Below are 12,243 nucleotides of genomic sequence, written 5' to 3'. Positions count from 1 at the left end.
GACCAAAGCAATTATGAATGTTCAACATTCTTCTCACTTTTAATATTTACATTTTTACACTGCAATTCATTTCCATAGTGGATAAACTGGCAGCGATCGACGTGCAGGGTCATAAAACATGGATATAGAGGGGAGACTTAATGTACGAAAACAGTACACAACCATCTTATTGATTCGTAAATATATAACAATGTAATAATAAACAACAAACGACTTAACTAAATAGCGTATACATGTCATATTATCTCTAAGTGCCGTGTCATTATCCAGCAGTATCATTATCGGTTACAAATCTCACCGTAAGCGGATTGGTTTGGCCCTATTCATTAACGACACCCGAGTCTCGCGCCTCTCAGCTCCCCTCCCCCGTCGACCGACAGAGACGCGTTATCCTCAAAGCCATTTAATAAGCTACATTTTGTTGTTTGTTATCGGGGCAATTATCAGATCTGGAATGCGACTGTTAAATCAGAACCGTGATTTTTCGCGTTTACAATAACCATCGTCGTCGTCATGTTTGCTCTGCATCCGCTGCTGCGGGTCTCTGTGCTGCTGGATGCGACGCTGTGGCTCGCAGTCTCTGCCAGTCCTACCGACGATAATGTGCTGCGGGCCGGACACGGAGAGCACGGAGAACCGGGGCACGAGGAGCCACATAAGGACTCCTATAGCACATTCGCCTCCGAGTTCCTGGAGTCCAGATACCTGTCAGACGAAGGTACAAGATAATTAATCCCAGATGCTTAATATGAAGCCGTGAATGCTGTTTTGTGTTTTTTTTTTCCGAGGAATTGAATAGTGAATGATCAACGTCGATGATTTCCCTTGGCCTAAGTCCTTTAAATTGTGTTAATTGCATTGGATTTGACTATTAGTGACTTATGTTAGTACCTTCTATTCTATTATAGCCAACTGTATTTGTTCGCTAATAGCCTATTCATTTTAATAGCATATGGTCCAACATCAGCACCTTGGTCAGCACCCTATAAGACCACTGACTTGCATATTTTGGAGTCTGTTTGTGAGCAAATTGCTGTCCCAACACATCAAAAGTGTAATTAGAACAGAAAAAAAGATATAGGACATTCTACCAGAAACGTATATTATCTGTCCCTAAAATAGGAACATGTACAGTTGATAAAAAGTATTTCATCCCAAAAATGTCTAAAAAAGATTGATTGTTGATTTCTGTGAGTTGTTCTAAGAATATGTTGTTCATTTGGTTCTCAGATTTCTGTTCTTTATTGAAAACACTTAAAAAAAATTACAAACCCTGTCATTGTCATTGTCCTTCGCCCAGTTGAACCTATACAGCCTTAATAGTTTTGTTATGCTAAAAACATTAAGGTTATTTAGTGTAAAAACTTCAGAAATAGCTAATGTTTATATCATTCACATCAATTGATTAAAAACATGAAAATTCTACAAATAAACACTTGAAATACACAGTTGAAGTCAGAATTATTAGCCCCCTTTGAATTTTGTTCTTTTTTAAATATTTTCCAAATTATGTTTAACAGAGCAAGGGAATTTTCACAGTATGTCTGATAATATTTTTTCTTCTGGTCTTATTTGTTTTATTTTGGCTAGAATAAAAGCAGTTTTAATTTTTTAAAACACAATTTTAGGGACAAAATTATTAGCCCTTTTAAGCTATTTTTTTCTCGATAGTCTACAGAACAAACCATCATTATACAATAACTTGCCTAATTACCCTAACTCACCTAGATACACAAATTAACCTAGTTAAGCCTTTAAATGTCACTTTAAGCTGTATAGAAGTATATTGAAAATTATCTAGTCAAATATTATTTACTGTCATCATGGCAAAGATAAAATAAATCCATTATTAGAAATGAGTTATTAAAACTATTATGTTTAGAAATGTGTTGAAGAAATCTGCTCTCCATTAAATAGAAATTGGGGAAAAAATAAACAAGCGGTCTAATAATTCAGAGGGGCTAATAATTCTGACTTCAACTGTATATATAATACAAATAAATTTACAACTCTCCCAATGTTTCTGTCAGCCCTGTCACATCTGCATTAAATTTAACATTTTAAAATGCGTACTATACACCTTTAAGATTTGACTAAAAATTAGCATTTTTGGTAGAATGTCTCATATATATGATTTACAAGAATAAAGTAAAATGGAACCTAAACTCTTACCACATGATCTGAGCCTGTGGACAACAGACCGTGCGTGTTCAAAATAGTGTGTGTGTGTGTGTGTGTGACTTTTTAAAAAAAATGTTTGCATGTCTGCTTTTATTTGGTAAAATTAAAAGATAAATAAATCGAAATAGCTGTTTTCATAATTTTAAAATGTAATTTTTTACAAACTTTTTTGAAGCCTGAATTTTCAGCACCATTACTTCCATCAACAGAGTTACATTATCATTTACAATGATTATCATCAATGCTAGAAAATAGCTTAATATTTTTAGATTTTTCATTATAGTTTTTTTCCCCATTTTTTATTTTGATAAATAAATAGTTCAAAAGAACAACAAAGAGCTGAATTTATGCATTCATGTTCTAAAAAGTGTAATAGTTGTAATTGTGTGTAAGTGTAATTAATTCATTGACAATTTCAAAAGCTAAGTTAATATTTTGTACTATTTATTATATAAACTAAATATTTTCACTAACTGGTTAGTTGGGGGAAAATGACGATTATTTGATTATTCAAACAATAATTAGATTAATAATAGTTGCAGCTCTACAGCGTTTGTTTGAAATATTCCTTGTAACATTATGAATGCCTCGACGGTCCATTTTTATTCAAGTTCATTTAGTTAAGAAACTGAATTCATTTATTTAACTAAAATTATTGAAGCTGACACAGTGGCCACAGTGGTCTTGGATGTCAAGATCTCAGGACGTGATCTGTTTTTTCTAACAGTTTAAACATATGCATTATAGGTCAATTGGATGAACTAAATTGGCTGTTGTGTGAATGAGAGAGTGTGTGGGTATTCCAGCACTGTGAGTTCACAAGTTTGGAGGGTCACGAGTTAGGCTAGTGGCTAAAAGGGCATCCGCCACATAAAACATATGCCAGAGAACTGGTAGTTCATTCCTCTCTGGACACCCCTGATAAATCAGAGAGTAAGCCGAAGGAAAATCAGTGAGTAAAATGAATGGATGAATATACAACATCATCCATGATTGTTAACTGCAGTTGTATTGGTAGGAATCAAAGACATATGTCTGAAAGCAGCTCAGTATTGTTATCTGTTGCCTCACAGGTTACCCCTTCCCAACTGCACCCCCTGTGGACCCATTTGCCCGTATCAAAGTCAGCGACTGTGGAGTAACCAAAGGATGCATCAGGTCAGTGCATGCAATGAAGGTTTATGTAGACTATCAGAGGTCAAATCATTTAACAGGAGTGTTGTATTGCAGTATTAAGCTGCTGTCTGCCATGCTGCCACACACCCTTGTGTTAATGTTGACAATCAGACCAGACCAAACTAGTCAGACTAGTTTCTGATCTTGCTAAAAAACAAATTGCCTCAGTTTATTGTTTCTCTTTCTATTCATTAGATATGGCAAACCAGGCTGTGACGCAGAGTCCTGTGACTATTTCCTGAGTTTCAGACGCATTGGCACAGATGTGGAATTCGAGATGAGTGCAGACACTGATGGATGGGTTGCTGTTGGTTTCTCTTCAGATAAAAAGATGGTAAAAAGAGTTAGTATAATCTGTGGATGCTTTCAGACATGATATGATATACACAATAATATTGTTGTTGTAGGGAGGTGATGATGTCATGGGCTGTGTTCATGATGATAACGGACGTGTACGGATCCATCATTTCTATAATGTGGGCCAGTGGGCCAAAGAAATCAAGCGCAACCCAGCACGGGATGAAGAGGGTATCTTTGAAAACAACCGCGTCACCTGCCGCTTCAAACGGCCTCTTCATGTGGCACGTGAGGAAACACTGGTGGACCTGCACCTGAGCTGGTACTATCTGTTCGCTTGGGGACCTGCTATACAAGGTAAGTCATTTGGTCTGATTTTAGAGCTTAGTTCACACTGCACCGTTTAGTGGTGCAAGAAAATATCGGTTGCACTTTATTTTACAGGGCATATACTGTACATACTGTGTACTTTCCTTAGCATGTACTTGGTGATGTAAGATAGATTAGGTTACAGGGTTTGTTTAGGGATAGTAAATTTAAAGTCCTTTTGAAATCAAAAATTACAATGTTGATTATTTTTTCATAGCACGTTGTTATTATTTAGGTGAAAAAATGCAAGTTAATCCACTAAAAAAATGTTTTTATCTTTGATCAAAGTCCAATTGCTTCCACATTTGGGGTGGTGGTCCTTCTCTTTTGCTGTCAGGTTGACAGCTTCAGCCACAATATTTTCTTAACCACACCCCATGTACTGTTAGTTTGCTACCAGGGAATCATGTGCAAAAAAGAATAGCCTTTTCCACCAATACCACCTAACAACTGGTACTTTTGTAGTGTCACCTCATCTGAGGTTCCAAATGAGCTGTACTGTTACCAAAATGTGACGTATACACACTGCTGATCAACGATTGATCTGTCAGTATCAGCACTAACAGTGTCAATGGATTTGTGACACAAAACACCAAACCACTATATATAAATAATCAGCTGCTGCCACTAATGTATTGTTGGCTTGCATGACTAAACCATTTTTACACAAGAATAATGCTATGTAATTGACAACATAATGGTCAGCAGAAGAGGTCCAGATCTTCATCTCATCAGTAGCCGAGGAGCAAATCGAGCGAATAAATGGGACAACCTGGAATTGTTTTTTTTTTTCCACCCACTTAATGGTGCACTAAACTGCAGTGAAATGCAGACTGAGCCAAGCAGAACAGAACCAAAGCCAAACTGTATTGTAGCGTGCAGTAAAAAAGCAGCTTTAGTGGTACCCAAAAAAAAAAAAAATCAGTAATCTTAAAAACTGCATTGATTCAACCTTCTATATAGTAGGTTTCAATTAGCTAAGGTCAATTAAAAAAATTCCAGAAAGTTTTTTTATATGCTCATTTATTATTAGCCCAAAAATACCCCTAGAATTAGAAGGTCTTTATTGACCATATTTGGAATGGTCAATGGATGATTAATGGTCAATGGATGGTTAATGAGCTGTGCTGTGACGCGCACACACGCCTCAATACAAACGTACGCTGTAAATTTTGGCAAAATAAGTTTATGGACCTTTTATGGAACAGTTGTTGTCCTGATCTAGTAGTATTTTTGCTGTGGCAAGGCAAGTAAAATATTTTGAGCCCTGACATTTTAAAGCAACCTGGCTACGTGCATATTTATGCTAAACCAACAATATTTAATTGCTGTTTATTGTGATGTTTTTTGAATGACATTTGTCATTACAAAATATTGCTTTTCTTATAGTTTATTTTTGCAGTAAATTTGCAACTGTCTGCATCATAAGTGTGTATTATAATAAACTGTCACACATGACAAAAATTAGTATTGACATTAGTAGTTAACGTTCAGCAAATGGGTAATTATTTCTTTGCTTCCATAGACCCCTTGTTAAAAATATGTTGTTATTACTTTTTTTTACATTTTAAGCCAAATCTCTAAGCTGTCTCAAGCATAGTTCAGTAAATTACAACTCTTATAAATTAAAAAGAAAATCGTAAAATTCTTTATAAATACCTCAGTCCTAATTTTACAAGTGTCTATTTTAGTAAATGGGAATCATTTTTTTATCTGCATATTTCTTGTAAAACTGTATCCTCTGTTGTGTCACCATATGCTAATTCTAAATCGGCAATTCCACAAAAAACCTGGATATGGACCAGGTGGTTGGGGAAAAAACTGGGTGGGAGGAAAATATATATTTTTAAGTTTTTGTGTTACCTCGCAAAGGTTTGCATTACCTCGCGAGGATGTTGTTTCACAAACTCTTCCTGTTCACTTTATATTTTAAAAATATAGGGAATTTGTATGCACAGTCAAATGTGAACCCAGAGTATGAATGCAATTCCTTTTTTATTAAATGGCTGAAATGCATATTGTGCATAATACGTCTTGTAGTGGTAGAGAGCTCCATACTTACACTCTGGAGCATTTCAGAGTAAATGCATTAGGAAAGTGATTAACCTATTAAAAGAAGAAATAAAAAATTCTCCTGCCTATTTTTCCCCCACTCAAGCCCCCTGTAAAGCCCATGACGTGCACATTAAATGTTTGTCCTGGAATTTTTCCACATATTTTTTGGAACCATTATAAAATTAGTTTTGTTGTCCTTTTTTTGTGACAACCTAATTTGTTGAAAATCGCAATTTTGGAGAAATCAGATTTTCTGGAGAAAATAAATAAATAAATAAATAAAATAAATTGCACTTAATTAAGATGTGTCCAACAATGTGGATAAATTACTCCCATTCTTTTTATATACTTTTATATAAATAAATAATATATATAAATGAATATATATATTTATATATATATATATATATATATATATATATATATATATATATATATATATATATATATATATATATATACTGTAATACCAATTTCCACAAGATTTTTTTATTCACACATTTTAGGTCAGTGGAACTGATGTTCTCAAAAGTTGAGTACACATCAGCCCTAATGGTGTAGTGGTTAGTGCGTCAGCACATGGCAATCTGGTGTTCATGGTGTCTCAAGTTTAAATCCCACCTTGAGGTCCTATGCCGATCCTTCTCTTCTCTTCTCTCCCCACGCTTTTCTGTCTATACTTTCTACTTTCCTATCAATTAAAGGTGAAAAAAAATTTCAGTTTATGAGAAAAAATAAAAGGAAATAAGAATAATGCTTCTTTGTTCACTCAACTTCAGGCATTCCAGGTCTGCAGATAAAATAAATGTTCACTTGGCACAACTTAAAAAGTTTTGTTTCGTTGTAGTTCACCTCTCCAGAAAACTAAAAATCTTATGTTAAATGTTTTTTGTATTACTAACAAATAATCTTAGGTCAGTGCAGCGGATGTTTTCAAAAGTTGAATGAACAAGAAAAAAGCGAAAGGAAATAAGAATTCTGTTTTTTTATTGGCTTAAAATGTTTTAGTGTGTCTGGGTTTCGTCAGATTGTTGTGTTACTTCTCTTAGCATTAGCTTATGTCTGCTGAATGACCATGGTTATGGGATATCTCTGAAAAGCATTTTGTCTTTATTCTGGTGATTATCTATGTTAGTGTCCGTCTGTTGGTGCTATGTGAATAATCCTACAAATTCACTCCAGTTTATGATTCTGCCATTTTAATAGAGATTTTTTTTTTTTTATTCTCAGGCTCCATCACAAGGCATGACATTGACTCCCCGCCGGTGTCAGACCGCATGATTAGCATCTATAAATATGAGGACATTTTCATGCCTGCCACTGCCTATCAGACATTCTCTTCTCCCTTTTGCCTCCTCCTCATCGTTGCTCTTACCTTCTACCTGCTGATGGGCACGCCATAACCAGCAAAGAGAGACAACTTGCCCTGGAGCCACTGTTAGCATGACTGTGTGCCAAATTACCAGTATTAGAAGCAGACCACAATAAGTAAGATTCTACTATATCCTCAGTCTGTAATCACCAGTATTGGATTCTGGAGTAATACTGAGTTATACAAGTAATTGATCTCTTTCAGAGGAAAGTCAGTCACTCATATATATATATATATATATATATATATATATATATATGATTATATATAGTCAATCATATATATATATATATATATATATATATATATATATATATATATATATATATATATATATATATATATATATACACAACAGTTCTGTCTTGTTCTTGAATCTGATTGGCTGATAGCCGTGATATATTTAAGTAATATCAGCACCTGTAAAGCCTCTTTACCCTTTGTGTATTACTCTGCCCACATACAACCAGCAAAAAGCAGACACTACAGATCTAAAGTTTAAAAGATGCTTGCTCAGCTGTTTAACTTTCAGCTTATGATTTGAATCCAAGGCCGAAGAAAGTAGTTCCTCATACAAAAGGGTTTTTGAGACTCTCCGTGTTTGATTTTGTTTTTATATACACAATTATACCGTCAAACTGTTGTATAAACGCAATATCACACGAATAGCAGTGCGATATGGCTGTACATATCGCAATGTAGTGTCTGCTTTTTGCTGGCTGTATGTGGGCGGAGTAAAGGGTAAAGAGGCTGTAGGAGCTCTGATATTGCAGAATATTGCACGGCTATCAGCCAATCAGATTTGAGAACCAGACAGAACTGTTGTATAAATAAATAAATAAATAAATAAATATATATATATATATATATATATATATATATATATATATATATATATATATATATATATATATATATATATATATATATTTGTGTGTGTGTGTAATTACAATGCAATATATTTTTTATTTTGATAAAAAAATAGAGGAATCCAGAGTGCTCTGATATATCATAATAGGTAGAGTCTACAATAGCTGAAACAATCTGAGCCAAATCTACAGTATGTGAATGTTCTAAATATGCTTAATGTGCAGTAACATTAGTGCAAAAGGTTTGTCAGGGCCATACAGCAGGCAAATAAGTAATGAACACGTTATATTTTTTTCCTGGGAATAATATTTCTAAAGGAGCTGTTAAAATGGAATTGAACCAGATTTTGATAAAACCCAAACATTACAAACATAAAAAAAATCTGAAAAATTAGAGAAAATTCTAAACTACTGAAATGTATTTAATACTGTATATATAAAATACTTTTTGGTGATGTCAGCTTAAAGATGCCTCTCATATGGAGAATGAAGTCACATAAATTTCTCAGGTGTGAGTTTTGTCACAGACATTAACAGAGTATAAAAGTCTTGATGGGTCTTGTCTATCTAATTGTATCTTTACTTTGATTGGCTGGGCCATTTTCAAGCTTGATTTTCTATTTCTGAAAGTATTTGAGAGTGGCTGTGTTTTGGATCATTGGCAATGTTTTCATCAAAAAATGCAAATTAGATTTATGCACAAAACTGGATTATTGCATAAAAAATGTGGGAATAAAGCAGCGTTTCCATTCAACGAGTCAAAGACAAAAAAAACGTCACTTCCTGATTAACTGGCGCCAAATATCAAAAGTAAAAATGGAATTTGCTGTGGTCGGAGAAGCTGCGTGAGTCTTTTTTGTTTAATAAAAGACTTGAGCCACAGAAGACAATGCCAACACGCGGCATTGACGTTTAAAGAAATTAGAAGCAGAACAAAAATTCTCTTGACAGTTCTGGAGGTAATTGACAATATAATAACACTAATACTGAAATGGTTGAGATGCTCAACCTGCTGGTTTGTCCAATCCCACACATCATCACATGATCTCTCACAACAAAATCACATGACTTTTTTTTATTGCGCATACTGGAATTTGTTCGGTAAAAGTGTTTCCATCGTAGTTTATGCACATTTTTTCTTATCGAATAAACAGTTTATTCTGCTCGGTTATCTGCATATATTGAGCATTTTCAAAAATTTTGCGCATTTTGCCATTTCCATCAACCAGTTTTTTTGTGCGCATGTCCAAGTGCGCATAAAAACAGGTGGTTGGAAACAGATATTGTCTTACCGAAATATCCACCCTGGTTTTATTTTCATCATCCTGATGTTGGACTGAAGCAGCTAATATTCATTTAAAATTAGGAAAGTCAGAGGCTTGCTGAATTTGTAAACTAATTAGATTTGTTTTCTTTGCATATAGGTTTTTTTATTGTTACCAATATCCAGGAAAAAATTCAAGTCAACGGCACCTTTACAAATATGTTTTCTGAGAAAAGCGGTGACGTGTTCAATGCTTATTTTCCCTGCTGTATTTCATGACGGAGTTTGGTGTGGTTACATTGCAAATTCATTAAAAAATCCACAAGTATTTAAAGGTACATTTTTCAATAAATTCTCAATTGCATTGATTTCTTTTGAGATCGCAAAATTACAAATATAAAAACTTGCAGAAGAAAGTAAATGTGACTGCGCCCCTACAGTGACTCATATCCACAGCTGAACCATGTCACTCTATTGAATTTAATAGAGGTGCTCAGCTGTTTGGAGTCATCTACTTTCCACTGTTATCACACTATTTTACAGGATATTTATTTAGACTTGATATGTAAATTAATGCCTGTGATTGACTACGCAACTTTCAGCAGTTTAGAATTGGCCCCACAGCACAAACGCGCACATATAGTATTCATAAAACATCACTGCCTTAGCCAGCATTACCAGCTCAGTATTTTGATGCATGCCAGCAAACCAGCTCCATCTGAGCCATGTAGACTAGCACCCACTAGACAATAAACCAGCCCAGAAGAGAGTCATATGGTATTCATTCAAATGAATCAAAGACTTCCTTTACTGAGGACTTCATGCCATTGCAGAACTCACAAGCGATGGAAGGACTGATTGCTGCCCATGTAGAATGATTCAAATCACACCAGTTTGTGTGTGGTTGGTTTCTGTTCCAAATCTTTGGCATTATATAAAAATGTCATGTAAAACATTTGTACAGCAGATTGAAGAGTTTTATGTAAAAGATGTTCTGAATAATATTTTCTTTTAAATGTGTTGTTATATTCACCTATGTGAGGGTGTGAAAGGGTCGTCAAGTACTTTTTGATGTGTGCAGGCCAGAGATAATCACATAGCATGAATGGAGACATTGTATGGTAAAGGTCATGGACTAATATGTTTGCCAGTTTTATTTTAATGTAATTTCTATTTTTTTATTTTTTTTATTTTTTACTTTCGATAGTATTAGCAAATATGCAATAAGGAGTGTGTGTACGGAAGGAGTGTGAGCCATTTGTATTTTACACATTTGTCATACGAGCTAGTATCATTAGCAGCTAACATACATTCTGATGAATTTACTGTGAAAAATCAACATAACCTGAAGCAAAGATGGCTGTTTAATGGTTCTGAACACAACCTATACTGCAACTGCACTTTTAATAAAGCTAAGAAGGACATCTGAATGTGTGTATTGTCTAAGCTGTCTTTATAAAACTGGAATGTTTGACTGAATGTAAGATCAGAAAAAATAAGCACTTTGAAGAAAAGGTAATTCCAGTGACTTTATTCTGTGTACTAAAATTTTCACACAGGAATCATTTCAGTGATTCTTTTTCTGCAAGTTACATCATTCTACCAGTAGATGGTAACAAATGATTGTCTTAGTATCTGAAACATAACGTACGTTAGGTAGGCATCTAAATTTAGGCTGAAACTTACTTTGCGACCATTTAAGAAAAGTGTTTTTGTCAGAGGTTCACCACCTGACTGAACCATTGATACAAGGCAAGATGGATCAATGCTTTCATGTTGTTGATGTCAAACTTTGACCCTACCATCCAAATGTTGCAGCAGAAATCGAGACTTATTAGACCAGGCAATGATTTTCCAATCTTCTATTGTCCAATTTTGGGGACCCTGTGCGAATTGTAGCCTCAGTTTCCTATTCTTTGCTGGAGTGGCACCCGATGTGGCCTTCTGCTGCTGTAGCCCATCCAGCTCAAGGTTGGATGTGCTGTGCATTCAGAAATGCTCTTCTGCATACCTTGGGTGGAACGAGTGGTTAATTGAGTTACTGTTGCTTTTCTATTAGCTCTGACCAGTCTGGCCATTCTTATCTGACCTCTGGCATCAACAAGGCATTTGTGCCCACAGGACTGCCGCTCACTGGATATTTTCTCTTTTTCAGACCATTGTCTGTAAACCGTAGAGATGGTTCTGCATGAAATTCTTAGTAATGTGACACATGACATCATTGCATATGTATTGGCGGCCAGCTAGTGTGTGCTGTGCAGGGAAACATCACTCCACTGACCTCTTAAGGTGCTCTAGCAACGGATACTAGCCTCCTTGTTAGAGCAACCGACTCCCACTGGGTGGCGTAGGGCCGGCAGCTTTACACATATTTGGAATCATGGCATATTGTGCCACAATCACAACAAATCACAGATTCAATTCACTTGCTCATTAAAAATACACGACTTTAATCAAAACAAGTCTTAACTTTATATGACAGAAATAATAAGAACAATGAACTTTGAATTTTTAATCACGTGACATTTAAATAATATTTTAAACTACAAGACTACTTCCAAATACGTGTAACTTACTTTCTCCCACAGAACCAAAAATATATATTATAATCTGAGGAACTGATTTTTTACTGTAATGACATTTCTTTAAATATTTATATT

The 12,243-nt window shown here is 34.9% G+C and overlaps 1 protein-coding gene across 1 annotated transcript; it reads left to right on the top strand.

Moving 5' to 3' along the window:
• The first annotated feature begins 378 nt into the window (after positions 1–378).
• frrs1l (ferric-chelate reductase 1-like) lies at positions 379–7,685 on the top strand. Its single transcript, XM_087287134.1, has 5 exons — positions 379–718; positions 3,255–3,339; positions 3,553–3,691; positions 3,765–4,011; positions 7,309–7,685. Exons 1-5 carry the CDS (start codon positions 514–516, stop codon positions 7,479–7,481), a joined length of 849 nt encoding a protein of 282 aa, XP_087143260.1. The 5' UTR covers positions 379–513; the 3' UTR covers positions 7,482–7,685.
• The last annotated feature ends 4,558 nt before the right edge of the window (positions 7,686–12,243 follow it).

Source organism: Danio rerio, chromosome 16 (genome assembly GCF_052040795.2).
Source record: "Danio rerio strain M-AB ecotype USA chromosome 16, GRCz13ab, whole genome shotgun sequence".
NCBI lineage: Eukaryota > Metazoa > Chordata > Actinopteri > Cypriniformes > Danionidae > Danio > Danio rerio.
The sequence above is the reverse complement of the archived record's forward strand: the minus strand, read 5'-3'. Positions and strand labels throughout refer to the sequence as shown.